The following is a 24,587-nucleotide window of genomic DNA, read 5'->3' on the forward strand; positions in this document are numbered from 1 at the left end:
AGCAATATAAATTACAAATGTGTCAAATGTTTCTAAAACTGTACAAGATGGCCCTTATGTCAATTAGCAGTACAGTTTCACACAGAGATTTAAACTTGCCACTGTGTTTCTCTGCACGTTTTCCCTCAGGGACAATAATGACTGAAAATATCAACTATATTGTCACACAGGAGCAGAATGTATACAAGCTCCCTACAGATTCAAGTAGCCTTCTAAAAATATGGCATTAACATGACCACATTTATTGAACACATTTCTAAACTTAATTATGCTGCAGTTGGAAGTCAAAAGGGTTTCTGCAAGACAGAGGGTGTCCCTCTGTCTACATTCTGCAATGGGACTTCTGTAACAAAAACGACTTGATGTCTCTACTGCAGGATCATAATTTTACAACATGAATACATTCTAGCTGCCCATTTGCCTCCTAACAGGTACCATGCTAGCATATCAAACAATACTGGATGCTTACCTCTGTGAGATACACTGCCCAGAAGAAAGGTGAGTTCGGAACAGTGTCTGTTATCAGCAGTCCTGCATCCCCATTCCGCCGACTGACGGATGCAAGCCAGTCCAGTTCCTGAAAACAATCCTTCAGCAGATTCACCAATAAAAAGCCCCTAGTCAAGAAATCAGACTTTCACTCTGCCAGGTTTGAAATGAAAAGCAAAAGAATTTTCACATTCAGTTAACACAAGTCCTTCGCCCATATCAGTTTGACTCTACCATGGTGGAAGGCGAAATAGGTGGCCTATTAATCTAAAATTGCTGTACCCTCTGAACTAGCACAGCCGTCCTCTTGGGGAAGAGGGTAAAAACGTACATATGTTATTTCTCAGAGGAAAATAACCAGATCCTGTGTTCATAAAGCTTTGTTTCCATGAGTGTGTCTTACGTGTGGAAATTCATGAGGATTTCACACCTAAAGAGAGGGTAAGGTACAATTGCTAACTGACCTTTGTGACTCAGGCCCTAGAGACCGGAGTGATAGAGGAGGAGGGCCGGAGTCCGCTCCTTAAGGGACATCTAAAGGATAAATAAAAGTGACAGGGATCTGTCATGTTCTGTTACCACTACCTATGTATGGGTGCCTTCGCTCACTCATTAGAGTCTCAAGTATACAAATACCAAAGCTCCCTGTTGAGAATGGCCTGATCAACCTGGTGTTTCTTCAAGGCTGGTGCAGGATGTGGGAAGCATGTTAAACTTTTCAAGAATTCTCCTGCCTCAACATTCCCTATTTTAATACAAGATTGTGTAACCGGGTCACCCAGAGCCATATGCACACTCAAAGCAATATGTCACTTTAGGCCCAAACATCTGCCTAGAAAAGCCTCTGTACTCAAATGCAGCAGTGGATTTTTGTGCTACACCCATTACTGTATGTAGATAAAATAAACAATAGTTTGTGCAAATACAAATTAGGCAACACTCCCATAGCTGTTGATCCAAAACAAAACCACCTGAAAATTATTATTTTATTCTTCTTGTGAATGTTTTGCTTGTATAGCAGGAAAGAGTGTTTTTAAAGAAAGCCACAAATTCCTCTCTCTAAAGCACCGAGTTGTGATCAATCCATAAAGGAATGTTTACTTTTCAATTAAATTTTCAGGAAGAGTAAGCCAGAAGAGGGGTTGGACTTTGCCAGGGAATCTTCAGTCTTCCGTCCTACAGATTAATGGGCTTTCCTAGCGGTAGACCAACTAATGTCTTGAAGAGCTCAAAAACTGAAATTAAATCAGAGCCGCCTACACATTCAGGAGTGTGGCCCCTTGTGCATCTGTAAAATCCCCAAACTTGTCATTTTATCTGCTCAAGTGCAATGAATTCCAAAGCCTGATGTAAAATGTTGCTTTGCAGTTAGTGAACTGAACTGTCTTTAGTAACCAGGTATCTTTTGAGGTCATTTGTTACAATCAGGTACTCTTTCATGGCACTTTTTTGAAGCACTTGAATGCCTTTAACAGTATTAATGTAGCTCCAGCCATCTTTATTTTTCCGTCTACATGCATAGAAGGCACAGCCAGTGAAATGAAAAGCAGGACAGTTTGTCTGCAGGAAGGTGGTCTAAGGACAAAATAGCAAGCGCCTTTACCCAGAGTGTGACTGTTGGACCGGATACTTGTCAGGTCCCATTTCCCTAAACTTTTTGATTGTTCCTCTTATGTTTTGTTGGTTCTCGTGTAGAGCAGCAAGGCTCTGGGCCCTTTCCCACTATACCGTAGTGTGAAAGTGCATGCACCCTTCTAACACATGTTAGGAAGTGATGAGGCTATGATGTTTGTAAACGTAGGTCAGGCCCGCCTGTGCGGCCTGGGTGCACACTTGCACCGCTGGTGTCATTTACCTATGTGTCTGACCTTCTATTGCATGCGGTTGTGGGCATTCACACGGACTATGTATTTAAAAATGTGTCTGACCTGCTACAGCAGGTCTGTGAGAGCACCTTAGCATGCGGACTCCGGCCTGCCTGTAATAAATACAGTCCAGCCGGAAGGGGGGCCTTTCACCGCCACTCGAGTGGAAGGTGAAGGGCTGGACAGGCACCCACAGGTGTTCGCTGCCCAGGTAGTATGGAAGACCCACAGGGATTACCCTACCGAGGAGGCTTGCTCTTCCCTCAAGTAAGCATGGGGGATGGGTCACCTGTATTTCAAGCTGTAATAAGGAATTGCAGGGACTCAGCCTCATGATGTTGGATTTGGTAGGCCAAACCAAATCCAATGTTGACAGTGGGCTTGGCATATCTTGTGTGAAAATGCCACGAATGTAAAGTGGACATTTCTATGCATCAAAGTCTTTGTGTCCCATGGTATTTGGTGCAGATCAAAACTAGAGATGAGGGAGCACATGAAAGAAAATAAGTTACTTACCTGTAACGTTAGTTCTCTAGGCTTGGAAGCTTTCATAGATTCACATGCTTGAATCATTCCCCGTCGTCGAAATGGGGTCCCCGGTACAATAAATAGCAATGCATAGCTAATACAAACTAGAAACTAGGCCTAGGCCCATTTCAGTTTTGTAACATACCTACCTCTTTTAGTAAAATAAACCAAACAAAGCACACAATCAGATCAGCCTCACCCTCAAGAAACCTCCTGAGAGGACCTCAGACCCTCAGATTTTTGTAGCAGTAGTGCAATAGGATAAACCTTAGCGGTCAAAAAAGAAGGTTGAGCTTTCCATGAGGAGGAGGGTGGGTCGCATGTGAATCTATGAAAGCTTCCAATACTGGAGAACTAAAGTTACAGGTAAACAACTTATTTTCTTACTCCAGTATTGGAACTTTCATAGATTCACATGCTTGAATCGGAGTGGCTAGCAGTTATGAGCACTTTTTTTGTCTTGATCTTCTGTAAAAAAACAAAAAAAAACAGTACATAAGCACGGAAAAGGGTAGAACAAGGAAACCGTTTCCTCAACCTGGACTCTGTAATGTCTCAAGGCAAACATTAAATATTAAGCTTTAACTATACAATTAATTACAAAGAATCATCGGCGCAGCAATAGGCATCCTCAGAATGCGCAAAGCTCATATGCAGACAATACACCAAGAAATAATACATTTATCAAAGAAGGTGCGATGTTTTTTTAGGAAAGAAAAGCAAGGAGGGATGAAACAGAAAGCTCATCACTATTTAAACCAGTTCCTCAGGACTGCTTGGTCCACTGCGGGCCAAAGAATCCAAGCAGTAATGTCTGGTAAAGGTGTGGATACTCCTCCAGGTGGCTGCTCTGCAGATGTCCTGGATAGGTACCCCAGCTAAGAGAGCCATAGAGGAAGAAACTGCCCTTGTCAAGTGAGCACAGACTTTTCCCTGGAGGGGTTTCCCAGCCAATTGATGACAGTACTGGATAGAGCTAGAAATCCAATGTGCAATGCCCTGTTTAGACAGGGGAAATCCCCTACAAGGAGCAATATAAGCTACAAAGAGCTGAGGTGACTTTCTAAAGTGCTTAGTTCTTTGGATATACATTTCAAGCAACACTGAATGTCCAGAGAAAGAAGTGATCTCTCAGCCGCTATAGTAGTTTGAGGGGAAAAAGTCTTAAGAAGAAAACAAGTTACTTACCTGTAACTTTGGTTCCCCAGTATTGGTAACTTTCATAGATTCCCATGCTTTGTATCATTCCCCGTCGTCAGCCTGGGAGCCTCGGTAAATAGAAAATACCATAGCAGTATGCACCTAGGCCTCATCTCATTTTGTAGCCTATCTCCCTCTTTTTGTAAAAGAGACCACATTTTTGCAACAACCAATAAGATTAGTGTGAGAAGTTGGCCTGATGTGCAGTGCTCACTATTCTAGTGATCACTATATATCAGTCCAAACAACCCTTATTGATGATTGGTTGTAAGTCAACCTTATAGACCAGCTATCCTAGTAGCATGGATACGAGCAGTCTAAGGCTAAGACTCTAGAGGGCGTGTTAAGCCAGCTGTTTTACCATCACATTACCCCTTGAACACCCAGTGAAAGGACACCACACAAGTTGTTATGAAAATAAACAGTGTATTTATTTATAACAAGACTACCCTGGCTCTTTATGAGACAGGGAGCTAAGCACACAACAAAACTCTTACGAAAATACTTTTAAGTTAGCACGTTACACAAATGCCCGAGGGGCACGACAAACCATATACGCTAAAGGTGGAATGCGAATTACTAGCAGGTAAGTAACAGTTCTAATAGGCTTTGGAATCGCTAGGACTGGACTAGGGAATCGTTAGATTACTACTAGGAGACCCAGGGGACTCGGGTGCAGAGTGTGCACTCTCACGCGGGATGCGGGACAAAGTCTATGGAAGCTAGAATTCACAAAGTTAGTGTTCACGGGCGAACCCGACCTGGTAGGGAGAAAACGACAGTGGATCCTGACCCTTGGATAGTGAGGCTATGCTGGGACACCGGAGTGCCGAAGTTACCTAGCCCAGGGGCTGCAGCTGCATAGGTCTGAAAAGACGTCGGGGATCTCGTTGCCGGACCAGGAGCCTGGAAGGAAGAAGTTGCTGGCAGGCGACCAGTGAAGAAAAGTTCGATGGATCCAAGCCTGGATCAAGGAAGAAGAAAACCTGAAAGCAGAGGGGACCAAGTTCTTGAATCACTAGCCAGTGATTAAGTGGGCACCAGGATGGCACCGGGCGAAGTCACCGCAGTCAGGTGAGTGGGCGCTGCTGGGCTCTGCAGTCTCTCGGACCAGGAGGCGTTGTCGGCGACCAGGATGGAGGTGCGAGCTGTCCCACGATGGATGAAGTCGTTGGCGTCGAAGTTACCCAGGAGTGGGCAACAAGCCTTGGCTAATTCAAGCCCACGCGGTGGACTCAAAATGGCGTCTTGAGTGGACCAGGAGGGTCCGGGGTGCTCCTCTTCTGGAAGGGAGCAAGGGCCAGTCTGGAGCAACCAGACCAGCAGCAGAAATGTCGTCGGGCGTCGTCAGGAAGCCCACAAGCCAACGGGCTAGTAGCCAAACAACGCGGTGAGCAGTGGAAAGCAGAAGGGCCCCACGCAGATCGTGGAGATGCTGGGGGGGGCGGCACTTCGGAGCTGGAGCTGCTCAGAGTCGGGGCTTCTCGGACCCCAAAGCACTCACCAGTAGATTACTCGGCGGGCTTGCTGGAAAGAAGTCGTGCAGTCTTGCAGATGGCCGGTCCCTTGAGGTCTCGTCGCACCCACGGTTCTCAGCTGGGCTGTAGAGGTGGGTAGAGGTCAGAGGTGCCAGGGAAGCCGGTTCTCGTCGAGCTGGGCAGTCGGATTCCGGAGGAAGGACTTGCAGCAGACCGCAGTGTTCTTGGATGGTGCCTGCGGATGCAGGGTGACTACTCCTTAGTCACAAGGGAGAAATCTTAGGAAGAAGTCTTGAGTTCCTTTCGCAGAAAGTAGTTTCAGGATTCAAAGATGATCTGATTTGGAAGGGGGCCAGTCTCTACCTTTATCCTGTAAAAAGGGGCTGGCACGCGACTAAGTCCTGCCCTATGGGTGGGACTAGGAGGGGGGTGGTGACACCCACTTCCTTGGCGGGCTTTTCCCCAGCACAGGGTCTGGAGTGACCCTGGAACTGGTTCCAGCCAGCCTATGCACAGTGAGCACCGGGGTGCCACGTGCAGTCACCTTCCTCTAAAGCCCTGCCTACCTACAATACACAAAACCCTGTCTGGGACGGTGCTGGCACCGCCCCTGGCAGGAAACCCTTTGTCCTTATCTCCTGCTCTGGGAGGACTCCCAGCAGCAGGAGGGCAGACTTGTGTCTCGGTGGCAGCATCCATTTTGTGGATGCTAAGGCTCTGTCTGACTTTAACCGGGGTTAGGGGTTACATACATGTCGTGTCCCTCTAGAAGGGTGGAATGCTAACCCCGTCGCCAGAATTGGTGAGGGGTTAGTATTCCAATTCGTATGACACCTTACTCGACATGTTTTGATAAAGCGATACCAGAGTTGGCACATAACCGCGAGGATTATAATGCACTTAAGAGTATATGGTATGCGATATCATGGAAACGGCTAAGGGATGGATCCCGAAAGCCGCAGACAGGCTCAGCTCATGCCAGAGCACCATCTCACACGATTCCAAGCACTCTGCCTTCAGGATTGTTAAGGCCTGTCATAGGAGTGACTGATAGGAGATCTGTGTGTCCATTTTAGGGTTAGATATAGGTATACTATATCTAAAGCAAAGGGTGATTACACCACCTTGCCCCAGCTGTCAAGCAGCCAGTTGTGTCAGATTTGGATGGCCAGCCAGGGGTGGCATAATACATGCTGCAGCCCCTGGTAGGCCCTGGGTACACCTATGCCCTGGGTACCTAAGGTACACTGTACAGGGACTGATAAGGTGACTCAGTATCCAATTTAGATATGTACCTAAGGTACACGGAATCCATTTTACAGAGAGAGCAGTGGGCCTGAGGTCCTGAATAGCAGGGCCTCAGGTCAACTAAGTCAGAAAACCAGCAAAACACCAGGCAAAAAGTTGGGGGCAACCATAGTCAGGGATTTACCTTCCTACATAACCCCCCCCCAAACGAAAGGAGATAAGGCTATCCTTGCCAGGTAAGCCTATATTGCCTGAGTGGCCATATAAGGAAGTACCAGCACTGGCATGGTTACCCCCTATCTCATGGTCCACTAAGCAATCCCTCACCCTAAGGGTGTCTGAGGGTCTCCACCATAGGGAATCACTACCTGTGGTGTGTTTTGTCAAAGAAAAAGGCTGGTGCTGAAATGGAGTACTGAAGTGATGCTCCACTAACTTTGGGCTCAGCTTCCTCCAATCACTATCCACCATAGAGGCCTTTTTCTCCAAGACTGAGTTGTTTTGGGCTCTCAGGGTCAACCTCTGGCTACCTACAGCTGGAGGTTGGGTCCCTCTGTTTGGCTTACTGGAGGGACAGGTCAGGTTTGGGGCCCTCAGGTCCCAAGTTTGGCTGTGCCCAACAGTGTCCATCTGTGGGAGGTCCCTAACTAATTTTAAGGGGGATCCCTCAGGAGTATGTTTTATTTTCACTTGGCTAGGATTACTAGCTTCAGTGCCCTTAATCTGTTGATTGGGAAGTTCTTTTGGACAGGGGGCCCTTTGGGGTCCACCACTGGCCTCCCTGACCTCTACAGCCCTGGGCTGACTGAGGCAGGGTAGAGAGGGGCAGGTTACCTGCTCCAGACTGGGTCCCACCTTGGAAGGGTCCACTGACATCAGGGGTTCTGCCAGGCTAGGCCTGACTACCTCTGTGGCAGTTTCTTCACAAGGGGTCAGATCAGTTCCCTGAGGAGGCTGATCCTGTCCTAAAGTCTGGGGGAAGGGAGATTTCTCTTCCTCCTCAATACTCTCTGTCTGAGTGGAGTGATCCATAGTTTCAGGCTTCACAACACTGTCATCTGTCTGAGTTTGAGCTGTGGCCATCACAACTCTCCCAACCTTTTCAGGAGGGGGCTCAGTTTGGGTGTGGGCTGTGACCATCACAGCTTTGACAACCTGTTCTGGGAAGGAAGTTGTCTGAGATTGGGCTGTGACTGGCACAGCCCTCCTGACCTGTTCAGGGAGGATATCTTGGACTGGGGCTGTGGCTACCACTGCCCCACTAACCTTACCATGGATGTTTACCATTTTAGAATGGGTTTCTTGCTCTACTTCAGCCCAGGCTGAGAGCTCTAAATCATTCCCCAGTAGGCAATCTACAGGCAAATTTGGTGACACTGCCACTCTCTTGTGGCCAGTGACACCTCCCCAGCTGAGATTGACCACTGCCATGGGATGATCTCTCTGTACTCCATCAATATTGGTCACCTGGTATGTGGCACCAGGTAAAAGTTGCCTTGAGGGGACTAGACTCTCAGTCACCATAGTGATGCTAGCCCCTGTATCTCTATAGGCCTCAACTTTTATACCATTGATGAGGGGCTCCTGTCTGTACTTGCCCAAAGTGTTGGGACAAGTTGTGAAGTTGGCAAACCCCATGCCAGTCTCACAGACAAGAGTATCTAAGTTTGGGGACCTGGTTAGGCCAGAGTCCCCAGGAACTCCCAAAGTAAATGCACCCAAATTCTTGGGGGCACTCCCACCACCTGGGGGATTACTACTAGTAGTAACAGGAGGTTTGGGAATGTTACTTGGGGGGATGTTTTCCTTATTGTTATTCTTTGGGCAACTGCTGTCAGTTTTTAAATGACCCACCTGTTTACAGGGATAACAATAAGGTTTCTTCTGGTTGTTGGAAGGATTCTGGGACCCACCCCCCTCAGAGGATTTTTGGGGCCCTGATGTGGTTTGATCTGGAGATTTATTCCCACCCTTCTCTTGAGGCTTGGTTGATTCCTTTTTCTGGTCACCACCTTGGTTCTTGGGCCTAATCCTGGTTCTGACCCATTTGTCTGCCCTCTTACCCAATTCTTGTGGAGAGGTCAGATCAGAGTCTACCAGGTGCTGGTGTAATAACTGGTTCTGACAATTATTTAAGACTTGCTCTCTCATAATAAGATTATACAATCCTGTGAAGTCAGTAACCTTGCTACCCAGTAGCCAGCCTTCCAAAGCCTTAGTGGCACAATCAACAAAGTCTGACCAGTCCTGAGACTGAGTTTTCTGGGTGTCTCTGAACAGCAACCTGTACTGCTCAGTGGTTAAACCAAACCCATCAACCAGTGCATTTTTCAGGACCTGGTAATTGTTAGCATCCTCAACTCTAGTAGTGAGGAGCTTATCTCTACCTTTACCATCAAAGGAGAGCCACAGTATAGCTGCCCACTGACTCTGGGGAATGCACTGCACAGTGCAGGCCCTCTCCAGAGCAGCCATCCATTTCTGGATGTCATCCCCTTGTTTAAAGGGGGGCACTATTTTAGTCAGGTGTTTAGTATCTAAACCCTTCTCTCTATCTCTCGGGAGATTGCTGCCACCAGTGGGAGCTAGCCCACTCATCTGCTGCTCTCTTGCCAGGGCAAGCTTCTCTTTGGCCAGGGCAATTTCTTCCCTTTCAATCCTCAGTTCAGCTTGTCTCATCCTAGCTTCATGCTCCTTTCTCTGAGGGGAAGTAAATCTCCTCTGTGGAGGATTCCTTCTCCCCTGAGAAGAGGCATTAGAGTGCAGAGATCTATTGGAGTCCCTAGAAAGAGATCTATCTCTCCTAACTCCAAGGTTAGGCCCACTTCGGGTTAGTACTGGGGGGCCCCCAGATCCTAGCCCAAGTAAGTCTAAGTTGGTCCTAGTTAGCCTTCTGACTACCTCAAGACCCTTGTCTACCTCATCCCCAGAGAGTACCTCCTGATCCTCCTCCTCAACTGCTGAATCAGTGTTGTGGAGATCTGGATCCCCAGAGGTTCCCTCTAAGGCTGGCATGTTCTCATGTAACTGAGAAAGCTTTCTGGCATCATATGTCTCTAAGAGACCTATCAGAAAGGAAGTGGTGGGGTTAGACCCCTGCTTCAGTTTCCTGGAGACACAGATCTGTCTCATCTCATGGAAACTGAGAGCTGCATATCTTGAAGTGACCTGTGGAGGGTCAACACTGACCAGGGGAGTCTCAGTAGAGTCCTCCTGAGTCGACATGCTTTTCTAGTGAGGTGTAAGTGGTGCACTTACCTACACTATATGTTTGCCTACTGATCCCTTGCTAGAGTTGTAGTTTAGGGTGTGCTAGGCCCTAGGAGCTACAACAGCTGGTTCAGTAGAACTCAGAGTATTCTAAGCTAAGTTATATGTACCTTTAGTACTTATGTGATCTTTCACAAGATATTCTTAGGATATGTGTGGTAAAACAACAGCAAGCTCAAATCCCAACCGCTGCCCACCAATGTGAGAAGTTGGCCTGATGTGCAGTGCTCACTATTCTAGTGATCACTATATATCAGTCCAAACAACCCTTATTGATGATTGGTTGTAAGTCAACCTTATAGACCAGCTATCCTAGTAGCATGGATACGAGCAGTCTAAGGCTAAGACTCTAGAGGGCGTGTTAAGCCAGCTGTTTTACCATCACATTACCCCTTGAACACCCAGTGAAAGGACACCACACAAGTTGTTATGAAAATAAACAGTGTATTTATTTATAACAAGACTACCCTGGCTCTTTATGAGACAGGGAGCTAAGCACACAACAAAACTCTTACGAAAATACTTTTAAGTTAGCACGTTACACAAATGCCCGAGGGGCACGACAAACCATATACGCTAAAGGTGGAATGCGAATTACTAGCAGGTAAGTAACAGTTCTAATAGGCTTTGGAATCGCTAGGACTGGACTAGGGAATCGTTAGATTACTACTAGGAGACCCAGGGGACTCGGGTGCAGAGTGTGCACTCTCACGCGGGATGCGGGACAAAGTCTATGGAAGCTAGAATTCACAAAGTTAGTGTTCACGGGCGAACCCGACCTGGTAGGGAGAAAACGACAGTGGATCCTGACCCTTGGATAGTGAGGCTATGCTGGGACACCGGAGTGCCGAAGTTACCTAGCCCAGGGGCTGCAGCTGCATAGGTCTGAAAAGACGTCGGGGATCTCGTTGCCGGACCAGGAGCCTGGAAGGAAGAAGTTGCTGGCAGGCGACCAGTGAAGAAAAGTTCGATGGATCCAAGCCTGGATCAAGGAAGAAGAAAACCTGAAAGCAGAGGGGACCAAGTTCTTGAATCACTAGCCAGTGATTAAGTGGGCACCAGGATGGCACCGGGCGAAGTCACCGCAGTCAGGTGAGTGGGCGCTGCTGGGCTCTGCAGTCTCTCGGACCAGGAGGCGTTGTCGGCGACCAGGATGGAGGTGCGAGCTGTCCCACGATGGATGAAGCCGTTGGCGTCGAAGTTACCCAGGAGTGGGCAACAAGCCTTGGCTAATTCAAGCCCACGCGGTGGACTCAAAATGGCGTCTTGAGTGGACCAGGAGGGTCCGGGGTGCTCCTCTTCTGGAAGGGAGCAAGGGCCAGTCTGGAGCAACCAGACCAGCAGCAGAAATGTCGTCGGGCGTCGTCAGGAAGGCCACAAGCCAACGGGCTAGTAGCCAAACAACGCGGTGAGCAGCGGAAAGCAGAAGGGCCCCACGCAGATCGTGGAGATGCTGGGGGGGGCGGCACTTCGGAGCTGGAGCTGCTCAGAGTCGGGGCTTCTCGGACCCCAAAGCACTCACCAGTAGATTACTCGGCGGGCTTGCTGGAAAGAAGTCGTGCAGTCTTGCAGATGGCCGGTCCCTTGAGGTCTCGTCGCACCCACGGTTCTCAGCTGGGCTGTAGAGGTGGGTAGAGGTCAGAGGTGCCAGGGAAGCCGGTTCTCGTCGAGCTGGGCAGTCGGATTCCGGAGGAAGGACTTGCAGCAGACCGCAGTGTTCTTGGATGGTGCCTGCGGATGCAGGGTGACTACTCCTTAGTCACAAGGGAGAAATCTTAGGAAGAAGTCTTGAGTTCCTTTCGCAGAAAGTAGTTTCAGGATTCAAAGATGATCTGATTTGGAAGGGGGCCAGTCTCTACCTTTATCCTGTAAAAAGGGGCTGGCACGCGACTAAGTCCTGCCCTATGGGTGGGACTAGGAGGGGGGTGGTGACACCCACTTCCTTGGCGGGCTTTTCCCCAGCACAGGGTCTGGAGTGACCCTGGAACTGGTTCCAGCCAGCCTATGCACAGTGAGCACCGGGGTGCCACGTGCAGTCACCTTCCTCTAAAGCCCTGCCTACCTACAATACACAAAACCCTGTCTGGGACGGTGCTGGCACCGCCCCTGGCAGGAAACCCTTTGTCCTTATCTCCTGCTCTGGGAGGACTCCCAGCAGCAGGAGGGCAGACTTGTGTCTCGGTGGCAGCATCCATTTTGTGGATGCTAAGGCTCTGTCTGACTTTAACCGGGGTTAGGGGTTACATACATGTCGTGTCCCTCTAGAAGGGTGGAATGCTAACCCCGTCGCCAGAATTGGCGAGGGGTTAGTATTCCAATTCGTATGACACCTTACTCGACATGTTTTGATAAAGCGATACCAGAGTTGGCACATAACCGCGAGGATTATAATGCACTTAAGAGTATATGGTATGCGATATCATGGAAACGGCTAAGGGATGGATCCCGAAAGCCGCAGACAGGCTCAGCTCATGCCAGAGCACCATCTCACACGATTCCAAGCACTCTGCCTTCAGGATTGTTAAGGCCTGCCATAGGAGTGACTGATAGGAGATCTGTGTGTCCATTTTAGGGTTAGATATAGGTATACTATATCTAAAGCAAAGGGTGATTACACCACCTTGCCCCAGCTGTCAAGCAGCCAGTTGTGTCAGATTTGGATGGCCAGCCAGGGGTGGCATAATACATGCTGCAGCCCCTGGTAGGCCCTGGGTACACCTATGCCCTGGGTACCTAAGGTACACTGTACAGGGACTGATAAGGTGACTCAGTATCCAATTTAGATATGTACCTAAGGTACACGGAATCCATTTTACAGAGAGAGCAGTGGGCCTGAGGTCCTGAATAGCAGGGCCTCAGGTCAACTAAGTCAGAAAACCAGCAAAACACCAGGCAAAAAGTTGGGGGCAACCATAGTCAGGGATTTACCTTCCTACAATTAGCCTCTACCCATAGAACCCTCAGGAGAGAGCCTCAGAGCCTCAGATTTTCGCAGCCGTTGTGTAACAGTAACCACTTTTTTTGGAGGCTGAGCTTTCCCCGGGGAGGAGGGTGGGCGCATGGGAATCTATGAAAGTTACCAATACTGGGGAACCAAAGTTACAGGTAAGTAACTTGTTTTCTTGCCCCAGTATTGGAACTTTCATAGAGTCCCATGCTTTGTATCAGAGTAGCTATCAGTAAATCCCCAATGCACATTTTGTTATAAACGTATCCCAACATTTCAGCATAAATATTCTCCTATAAGCATATATACCTTGTAACCATACATGCAGAAAACTTATGCGATACAAAATGTGCAATCATAGGAAGGAGGGATAGAAGGGAAAGCTCACCTATCATTGGAAAAGATTCCTCAGTACTGCTTGTCCTACTGCCTCTTCGCTCCTCATGAAAGAGTCCAGGCAGTAATGTTTTGTGAAGGTATGGCCATTGCTCCATGTGGCCGCCCAACAAATGTCTTTTATAGGGACTCCAGCGAAGAGAGCTGCTGAAGATGAAACTGATCTTGTGGAGTGAGCTCGTACCTGTCTCTCCAGTGGTTTTCCTGCCGTCTTGTGGCAGTAATTAATCGCGCTTGTAATCCAGCGTGAAAACCCTTGCTTTGAGAGAGGAAGTCCTTTTCGAGGTGCACTAAAAGCCACAAAGTTGAGAAGATTTTTTAAAATCCTTTGTCCTTTCAAGATAAAATGTGAGACATCTCTGGACATCCAAGGAATGAAGAAATCGTCCTGCAGACGTCGTAGGACGAGGAACGAGGAAAAAATGATTTTAGAACCACTGGTTCGTTCAAATGGAAATCCGAAGTGACCTTTGGGATACATTTCGGATTGGTCCTTAAAAACATAGAATCCTTCTTGAACTGTAGAAAAGGGTTCCAGAATGGAGAGAGCTTGCAATTCTCCCACTCTCCTAACTGAGGTAAGAGCCAGAAGGAGAGCTAATTTCCAAGACAAAAATTTCAAGTCCGCTCTGTGAATTGGCTCGAACGGAGGTCTCATCAGATGAGCCAGAACTAGATTAAAATTCCAGGTTGGAGGTGGCTGCCGCACTGGTGGAAAAACCCTGAAAAGACCTTTCAGGAATTGTTTGATAATTCTAGCTGACCAAAGAGATGGACCCGAAGTTGACCTTCTGTACCTTGAAATAGCCGCCAAATGAACTTTGATAGAAGAATGAGAAAGGCCCGATTTAGCCAGTGATAAAACATAGGGCAGTATCTGATGAAGAGCTGAAGAGAATGGATGGATGTGCTCCCGATGACACCACAGGCAGAATCGTTTCCATTTGGCACGGTAAGTTTTATTCGTACTTGGTGCGCAAGCTTGAGATAAAATCTCTCTACATTCCTGAGGAATATCTAGAGAGTGGAATTCTCTGTGCTCAGGAGCCAGGCTTTCAAATGGAGAGAATACGGATCTGGATGAACCACCTGTCCCTGGGACATTGTCAACAGAGATGGGATGGGACAAAGGTGATATGGATGATCCTGGGAAAGTAGGAGGAGTTCTGTGAACCAGAACTGGCGAGGCCACGCTGGTGCTATTAAGATCATCCTGCAAGGTTCCATATTTATTTTCCTGAGAAGCTTTGGAATTAGGGGAATTGGAGGAAAGGCGTAAACAAATGCGCCTAACCAGGACATCGAAAGAGCATTCCCCAGCGACCCTCGATGGCGATCCCTGCTTGCATAGAGTTGGCATTTCCTGTTTTCTGGAGTCGCGAACAGGACTATTGTTGGAGTTCCCCAATGTCGAAACATTTCCTCCAGAGTGTTCTGATCCAATTCCCACTCGTGACAGGAAGATTTTAGGCGACTCAGGGTGTCTGCTGTTGTGTTGAGTGTGCCTGGTAGGTGCTCTGCCGAAAGCACTACATTGTTGAGAATCGCCCATTTCCATAACATCTGGGCCTCTTTTGAGAGCAGAAGGGATCTTGTACCACCCTGTTTGTTTATGTAATGCATGGCCATTGTGTTGTCCGTCCTGACCAGCACAGTTGTATTTTGAACCCTCGGTTTGAAAGCCTGCAAGGCTAGGCGAATCGCTCTGAGTTCCAAGAGATTGATATGAAGACAACACTCTTCTGCTTTCCAGTGATTGCTTACTTGGAGATCTTGTAAGACTGCGCCCCAGCCTTCCATTGAGGCGTCTGTGGTTAAAACCAGAGGGGACAGAAACATTCTGAAAGAGAGACCTTTTGAAATATTCTTCTTGACCGCCCACCAATCTGCTGCTTTCCGAATGAAATGAGTGACCTTTATCCTCTCCTCGAAAGAGCCGTCCACCTGGCACCATTGCATGTCCAGTTTTTCTTGCAAGGGGCGCATTCGCAGTCTGCAATGCGGAACTAATGGTATGCAAGATGATATCAATCCTAGAAAAGACTTGTAAAGACGAACTGATAGGGATCTTCTCCCTTGTAACCGGATTGCTGAGATTAGCTTTTTTCTGCCTTTCTTCCGAGGGAAAAGCGTTGCAAATTCTTGTATCCAGAATGAACCCTAGGAACTTGACCCTCCTGGATGGAACAACAACTGACTTGTCCTTGTTGAGACGCAGACCCAGGCATCTGAAAAGATGGATGCAATTCTCGACTGCCTTTGACGTTGCCTGAGAAGACGGAGCCTTTATCAACCAATCATCTAGGTAAGGGAAAACTTCTAGCGATTGTTTCCTTAAGAATGCCACTACAGGGGCCAATACTTTTGTGAAAATCCGCGGAGCGGATCTGAGCCCGAAGGGCAGGACTTTGAACTGAAAGTGTCTCTTGGCTACTGTGAAGCGTAAGAATTTTCTGTGAGCTGGGTGGATCGGAATGTGAAAATATGCATCCTGGGGATCCAGAGTCGCCGTATAATCCCCTGGGTTTATAAGACGTAAGACGTCTTGAAGAGACCATTCAAAAGGAGAGTTTTATGAGATAGGTGTTTAGCTTCCTCAGATCTAAGATTGGGCGCCACTTTTCTAACGTCTTCTGAACGATAAAATATCTGGAAAAGAATCCTTTTCCTCTTTGCGAGAGTGGCACTGGTTCTATCGCTCCCTCGGTGAGTAAATGAGAGACTTCAAGACGGAGAAGGTGCAGATGTTTTGATTCTGTGGCGCGAGGGGCTCTTGGAGGTGGTAGGTTTTGGAACTTTAATGTATGGCCAAATTGAACAATCTGTAGGACCCACTGATCTGTCGTTATGATCTTCCAGTAATCGAGAAAATGTGTAATCCTTCCCCCTATCGTTGGAACCAGAAGTGAAGAACCAGTAGGCAGAGCCAGGAAGCCGCTATTGACGTTTAGAGGTATCTCTACCCTGACGCCCCTGTCTGCCTCTTGAAGATTGGCGCGAGAAAGACGCTGATTGATTTTGTTGCTGAGAGTACTGAGGCTTGAATGATTGAGAGGATTGCGAATAGGAGGAGTATCGTTGCTGATAGCCTCCCCTATAAGTAGAGAATCCTTTGCCTCTTGCACCCCGGAAAGGCACTTTTCGGTATTGAAGCGTGCCCGATGATTTTGCCGTTTCGGTGTACTTCTTAATGTCCTGCAAACCATCATCTACATGCTTGCCAAACAGCATGTCTCCGTCAAAAGGCTGATCCAGGATTTTATTCTGTACCTCAGGGCGAAACCAGGTACATCCCAGCCAACCGTGACGCCTCAGGACCGCTGATCCCGCTAAGGCATGAAAAGCCATTGTAGCAATGTCCATTGCACAATCTATAATTTCCGATGAAGATCTTTCCCCTTCCTCTAGAATCCTTCTCGTTCCGTCTTGGCACTCTCTGGAAGTTGATCAATGAAAGGAGAGAGATCGCACAACATTTGGCGATCATATCGTCCCAAAATTGAGGCCCTAACCAGGAGGCTAGACATAGAAGCGAACCTCTTCTCTACATTATCCAAGCGCCTGCCTTCTCTGTCTGGCGGTGCCCTCGGGTTCCTTGACTTTCTTTGAGCCGCCTGGGAAATAACCGAGTCCGGTTTTGGTTGGCCAATAAGACATGCAGGACTGTCATCTGGGGCCTTATATTTCTTCTCCAGCAGCGGTAGAACCAGAGTTACAGTAGCTGGAGACTGCATCACTTTCTTTACCTCATTCCAAACATGTTCCCCTATTGGTATGGAACGGATTGATTTCTTGTAGGGCTCCTTGAAATCGTAGAGGAAACAGTCTGACTGCAAGACAGGAACAGGAAGGCCAAATCATTTAGATGCCCTTTCCATAAGGTTATGGAAGCTCCTACGTCCACTGGAGGTGAATCCACAGGGTCCGGAGATGGTGATGCCGGATCTGGGATAACATAATCATCCCATTCAGTGTCGGGATTCTGAACATGTTCTCCATCTTGGTCCCCATCTGAAGAGTCATCATCGTCATCTAGCACTGCAATCACATCATGTCCCTCTGTCACAGGCAGTTCACTTTGCCTCTGAGAGGTTGATGCCCAAGGAGTAGATGAAGCTTGCTGAGGTGGAGGCGGAGGAGGCTGAATGGTTTCAGAGGTCTGAGATGGGAACCTCTTCTTATAATCTAATAACATCAACAGCAGGTCGTTTGTTAATGATGTCGGCATGGCCACCATACCTTGGCCAGATGTTTGCTGATGTGAGACCCGAGGAGAGAGTTGAGATTCCGGATGATGTTGATCCAGGAAATAATCATCCGAATCAGAGTCCTGATACTTCACTTGAAGTTGTGAAGGACTATTTGCATCCCCATATGTACTTTCCTCATCATCAGAATATTCCTTCTCTAGCAGAAGAGGTGGAGGCAATGGTGTCATCCTACGTACTCAAAGGCTTCTTAAAGATCTTCTCCTTTTCTGATGGCGAAGAGGCAATAGAAAGTCCTTGACTTGCCTTTTTTCCATTTGTCACCTCAGGAAGCTGTCCCTCTTTCTCCTTTGGGTGGTGAGATTTTTGGGGACTAAGCCTTTTAGACCTTTCAGAGGTCTTTTGAGAGGCTTTAGCAGGAGGTTCGGCTGAAGTAGAAAGGGAAGACCTACCCCTTTTTGTAGACCTCCTCAAAGATGTTGCTGAGGAGGAATCCTCACTATCACTGGACAGAACCGCTTTCAGAGACTTCATTTTCTGTAGTTAAGTCAGAAGTCTTCCTTCCCGGTCTCTCAGAGTCTTAGTTGAGAAGGTCCTGCAGATCTTGCACTCAGTGGCCTTGTGGTCTGGGTATAAGCAATAAATACAATCTTTATGCTTATCCTCCACATAAAGTCTTTTCTTTGAACAAGTTGCGCTGGCTTTGAATAAAGCTTTCTTTTCAGACATCCTGAAGAGAAAAAATGGTGTAGAAAACCAATTGAAGAGAAAAACTGAGCAGAGCTCAGTGGAGACTCCCTTAGCACAACATGCGGTAGAAAATCTGAGGCTCTCTCCTGAGAGTTATATGGGGTGAGGCTAATCTGATTGGTTGTTGCAAAAATGTGGTTCTTTTACAAAAAGAGGGAGATAGGCTACAAAATTAGATGAGGCCTAGGCCTTACTTTCTCTTTTTTCTGCATAAACTGCTATGGTATTTTCTATTTACCGAGGCTCCCAGGCTGACGACGGGGCATGATACAAAGCATGTGAATCTATGAAAGTTCATATACTGGGGCAACCAGAGGTTCATTCGATGAAAGTCCGAAGGCACCTTAGGGATGAATTTGGGGTTAGTACGAAGTACCACTATCATTTTTAAACTGAAGAAAAGGCTACTGGGTAGTGAGTGACTGCAATTCGCTAACCCTTCTTGCAGATGTTAGCGCCAAAAGAAGAGCCACCTTCCGCAAAAGGAATTTTAACTCTGCTTTATGGATAGGGCTGACGGGATGTTTCATGAACTGAGCTAAGACCACATTAAAGTGCCTTAGTGGTGGAGGAGGTTTGATCGGAGGGAAAACTCTACAAAGTCCTTTCATAAATTGCTTTATTATTCTAGCTGACCATAGAGAAGGGACTGACGATGTCCTTCTGAAACGAGAGATGGCTGCAAAATGAACTTTAATCTATGTGTTAGCTAAGCCAGCCTTGGCCAATGAAAGGAGGTAAGGAAGAATCTCCTGAGCTGAGGAAGAGAAAGGATTAACTCCCGATTCTTGGCACCAGAGACAGAACCTCTTCCACTTCATACGGTATGTCTTGTTCGTACTCTGAGCTCGAGTTTGGGAAAGAATGTCTCTACACTCTGTGGACAGATTCAGGTCGAGAAACTCTCTGTGTTCAGGAGCCATGCTGACAATGGAAGAGATTTAGGATCCGGATGCAGCACTTGGCCCTGGGACATTGTCAGCAATGATGGGATAGGATCCAAGAGAATTGGTTGTTCAACCGACAGAAGAAGAAGCTCTGTCTACCAATACTGGTGAGGCCAAGACGGTGCTATGAGGATTATCTTGCAGGGTTCCGCCTTCATCTACATTAGAAGCCTTGGCAGGAGAGGAAAGTGGAAAAAGCATAAACAAAGGCGCCTGACCATGCCTTTGAAAACACATTCCCCCAGAATCCCGGATGGGGATGCCAGCTTGTGAAGCACTGGCATTTCCTGTTCTCCGATGTTGCTAACAGATCTATGGATGGCTTGCCCCATAGCTGGTAGATGCTGTCTAGAGTCTTCTGATCCAGCTCCTACTCGTGGCAGACTGACTTTAGTCTGCTAAGTGTATCTGCTGTCTTGTTGAGATTTCCCGTAAGATGCTCGGCTTTCAGCTAAACCCCATGCAGGATCGCCCATTCCCAGATACTTTGAGCTTCTAAGGACAACAGACGGGACCTTGTGCCGCCCCATTGTTGACAAAATGCGTGGCCGTGGTATTGTCTGTCTTGATGAGAACCGACGAGTTTCTGATCCTCTGGAGTAATGCCTGCAGGGCCAAGCAAATCGCCCTTAGCTCCAGCAAGTTGATGTTCAGAAGACCATGATGTTGTTGCCAACGGCCACTTATTTGAAGGTCTTATAAGTCTCTAACACAGCCACAGCGCGGAGATACCCCAACCGGGGTGATTCATGCGCTCTATAAATGACATAAATAAATAAATCTGTTGTAATCATCCGAGGAGCTGGGGTGGCCAGAAAAGAGAGACCCTGAGAAATGTTTGCTTGGTGAGTCCATCATGAAATGGCTTGCCTCATTGGTGACGTTACCCTGACCATGTCCTCGAAAGATCCTTCCACTTGATGCTACTGTAAGTCCAGTTGCTCCTGAAGAGGCCGCATCCACAGCCTGCAGTGGGGTATCAGAGGAATGAAGGATGACATGGATCCCAGGAGGGATTTGTAGAGGCGAACTGAAAGTGACATTCTTTTTAGAAGCAGTTGAGCCATTGACACAAGCTTGTCTTTCTAGTGATGGAAATGCTCTGTTCAAGGACATGTCTAGTATGGCCCCCAGAAAAACGGCGTTCTTGGAAGGACGAAAGTTTGACTTGTCCCTGTTGAGGGTAAGACCTAGATCCTTGAATATCCTTATGCAGGCTATCAAGGATTCCCTGGCTGCCGCCTTGGGAGGAGCTTTTATCAGCCAGTCGTCTAGATAGGGAAATACCTTGTGTTGTTGTCTTCTGAGGAAGGCCGCTACAGGAGCCAGACATTTTGTAAAGATCCTTGGTGCGGACCTGAGGTCGAAAGGGAGAATTTTGAACTGATAGTGGCTCTTGGCTACTTTAAAGCGGGGGAACTTCCTGTGCGATGGATGAATGGGAACATGGAAATAAGCGTCCTATAGGTCTAAAGTGGCAATGAAATCTCCTGAATTTAGAAGCAGAAGTATGTCCTGCAAGGAGACCATTCAAAATGACTGCTTTATGAGATAGGCGTTGAGCACCCTCAGATCTAGGATAGGACGCCTCTTTATGACAGTCTTTCGAACAAAAAAGTACCGGGAGTAAAACCCCTTTCCTCTCTGGGATAACGGGACTTGTTCTATTGCCCACTTCTGTAACATTACTTGGACCTGTAGGCGCAGGAGACGTGGATGGTTCGTGACGTGCATGCGAGGAGTGGTGGGTGGAGAAGGTTGAACAAACTCCAATGTATGGCCATATTGAACTATGTTGAACACCCATTGATCTGTTATCTTTTGCCAGTTTTGTAAGCACAAAGAAATCCTTCCCCCTAAAGGTGTTTGGTGTTGGGTGAGAACAGTAGTCGGGGCAGGCAAGCCACTATTGACATCATGAGGGATCCTTCCCCTGATGTCCTGCTCTCCCTCTGGGTGACGACTTAGAGTAGGATGCAGACTGACCTTGTCGCTGACTGTATTGTGGGCGATAAGACTGCGCAGCAGGCGTATAGGAGGAATATTTGTTTTGTTGAAATCCTCCTCTGTACGAGGATAGTCCTCTTCACTGGGCTCCTAGAAAGGGGACCTTACGGTACTGAAGCGTCCCCAACGACTTTGCTGTGTCAGTGTCCTTTTTTATATCTTGGAAAGCATCATCCACATGCTTTCCAACGAGAGCCTCCCCGTCAAAGGGAAGATTCAGGATCTTGTTCTGGACCTCTGGTCTGAACGAGGTTTCTCTAAGCCAACCCTGCCAACGTAGGACCGCTGCTCCAGCCAAAGATCGAAAAGGCGTTATAGCGATGTTCATTGCACAGTCTATAACCTCAGAGGAAGCTCTCTCTCCTTCCTGGAGGATCTTGGCCTACGACTTGCTTTCCTCTGGGAGTTGGTCGATGTACGGGGAAAGGTCTCCCCACACCTGCCGGTCGTAGCGGCCCAAAATGGCCAAAGCATTAGCTTCCCTGACCATTAACAAAGACAAAGAAGAGAATCTCTTTCCTGCATTGTCCAGGCGTCTACCTTCCTTGTCCGGCGGCGTAGTTAGAGGGGCTGCCAGATTCTTCAACCTCCGCTGTGCAGGTTGCGATATTAGAGAGTCTGGTTTCAGATTACTCATCAGGCAAGCTGGGCTATCTTCTGGGGCCTTATATTTTCTTCTCCAATCATGGAAGGAAAGGAACCACTGTGGCCGGGTTCTTTCTGACCTTAAGACCTTCTTCACATAAATAATTGACAATGAGAATGGCCCGCACCGACTTCTTAAAAGGCTCCTTAAAGTCGTAAAAAAAAAAAACACGGTCAGCGAAGTGGGCATCGGCATATCAAACTTCTTGGCCGCCCTTTCCAATAGGTTGTGGAAACCACCTAGGTCTCCAGGTGGAGAATCCACGGGAACCGAGAAAGTAGAAGGAGTGGGAATAACCTAGTCATCCCATTCTCCCTGTTGGTCTGGAAGATCTGTGTCCCCCTGATCGTCATTCGAGGTATCCTGGTGACGGACGAAAGGCTGCGTTGGTGGCGGTGCCGTTATTGTATGCAACAATGGTGGTGCCTGAGGAGTGGAAGGCACGGAGTGTTGTCTTGGGGGAACTGGTGCCTGTTCCAAAATAGAGGACGGTGTTGAAAGCCTTTTCTTGTAATCAAACAGCATGAATTGCAAGTCCGAAATTAAAGAGGAAGGCATACAGACTACGGTCTCATTTCACCGAGTGCATGACTATGATGCCTCGTTTTTAAACGCTGCTGACTTTCAAAATATCTACGGTGCTACATGATTACTATGTTGCATGTTTCTTATGGTGGTGTATTTTAAAACTTCGAATTGCTTCTTTGCACATTTTTAAACTCTGAATTGTTTCCTTGCACATTTGCCTGCTCTTACCTGCCAGAGGCTTCCGCCTTCGCCTCACGTTACTCTTGCCAGCGCGCCGGTCCACCACGGGTTTCCCGTTTGTTGTGGAGGGCGCCGGCATACATTTGGTGTCTCTGCCCTCATTGGCCACGGAGGGTCACGCGGGGCTGGACACTAAGGCGCTACCCTATTTAGGCTCTATGGTTGTTAACAGTGCCTGTTTGTCTCATTTCACCGAGTGCATGACTATGATGCCTCGTTTTTAAACGCTGCTGACTTTCAAAATATCTACGGTGCTACATGATTACTATGCTGCATGTTTCTTATGTTGGTGTATTTTAAAACTTCAAATTGCTTCTTTGCACATTTTTAAACTCTGAATTGTTTCCTTGCACATTTCCCCGCTCTTACCTGCCAGAGGCTTCCGCCTTCGCCTCACGTTACTCTTGCCGGCGCCCTGGTCCACCACGGGTTTTCCTGTTTGTTGTGGAGGGCGCCAGCATACATTTGGTGTCTCTGCCCTCATTGGCCACAGAGAGTCACGCGGGGCTGGACACTCAGGCGCTACCCTATTTAGGCTCTATGGTTTCCTCTGCGCTCAGCGGACGCGCCTAAGTCCAGCCCATCTGCGCCCGTCCGCGCTGAGTACGTGCCTGGGGCCAGAGAGGTAGGCTCTTGTTCCACCCTTCTGCAAGTAAGCATGCTTTATTCAACCCAAACCCTACTGGCACTTAAACCCGCTAGGAAATTCTGTCATCATACCCTTTGCCCCGATGCCTTTCTTAGCACACTTAGTTGCGGATGTAACTCCAATCTACCGGGAACACCGAATGCCAGGAAAACGCAGCCGGACACTGGGATACCTAAATCTCCCCTTCAGACAAAGGAAGATGGCTTTCTCATTAATGCGAGATCCTTAATTAAAAATAATACTGCCTTTAGGGTCTTTGTCTTATTGAGGAAACCATCCTGGGTATTTATCACCGAAACCTGGGCTTCGGAATCCTCTGTTCCGGATCTTGTAGATGCTATTCCCAAGGGCTCTGTCCTAACCAGAATGGATAGAACTGGGCGGAGAGGCGGAGGGCTAGGAATACTGCATAAAAGCTCTTCCATTTGCCGAACTGAGCACCTCTCTACCCCCTCAGATTCTTTCCAGGCCATGTATTTTTCCATCAATTCTACTCCTTCAGTCTCATTCTCTGGTATTTTATTTTATAGGCCCCCAGGCCCCAGAACCACCTTTAGTCGAGATCTGATGAAGGTAATGGAATCTTTCATTGATAGATCTAATCTCACACTTCTAGGTGATTTTAATTTTCACCTGGAAAATATGAGTTCCAGAGACACTCTCTCTTTGGTGGGAACCCTGGATTCATGTGGCCTGATCCAACTTGTTGATAGCTCCACTCATTTGACGGGCCACACGCTTGATGGACTTTTCTCTAATGACCCCAGACTGAAGACTGGTACCCCTATTTCCCTGACATGGTCTGACCACCCGGCTGTGCCCCTGGAGCTTAAAATTGTTCACTCCCACCCCCCCCTCCCTTGGATTTTAAGAAATGGAAACTCAGAATGAACTTTAAGGAGATCAAAAATGATACCCTCGCCCCATTCATGAATAGTTTCAGGCCCCTCCTAAAGAAGGACATTAACTCTGCTGCCCTGGAATTTTCCAATTCAATCTCTGGGGCAGTGGATATCCTTGCTCCCGCCAAATACCATTACTCCGCAAGAAGGAGCCCTTCTACACCCTAGTTCTCAGACAGACTCAGACTGCTGAGACATGGCTGTAGAAAACAGGAGAGGCTTTGGCGGGCTCGTCCTGATTCAACTTAGAAAGAGCACCATAAACTCCTCTTAAAAGAATATAAGTTAG

The 24,587-nt window shown here is 47.7% G+C and overlaps 1 protein-coding gene across 1 annotated transcript in view; it reads right to left on the reverse strand.

Moving 5' to 3' along the window:
• Window positions 1–24,587, reverse strand: part of TDRD10 (tudor domain containing 10) — an 852,263-nt gene that overhangs the window by 154,831 nt on the left and 672,845 nt on the right. The window contains exon 10 of the mRNA XM_078670270.1: window positions 470–617. Coding sequence (XP_078526396.1) covers window positions 470–617 — 148 coding nt within the window. The remainder of the gene's footprint in view (window positions 1–469; window positions 618–24,587) is intronic.

Source organism: Lissotriton helveticus, chromosome 12 (genome assembly GCF_964261635.1).
Source record: "Lissotriton helveticus chromosome 12, aLisHel1.1, whole genome shotgun sequence".
Taxonomy (NCBI): domain Eukaryota; kingdom Metazoa; phylum Chordata; class Amphibia; order Caudata; family Salamandridae; genus Lissotriton; species Lissotriton helveticus.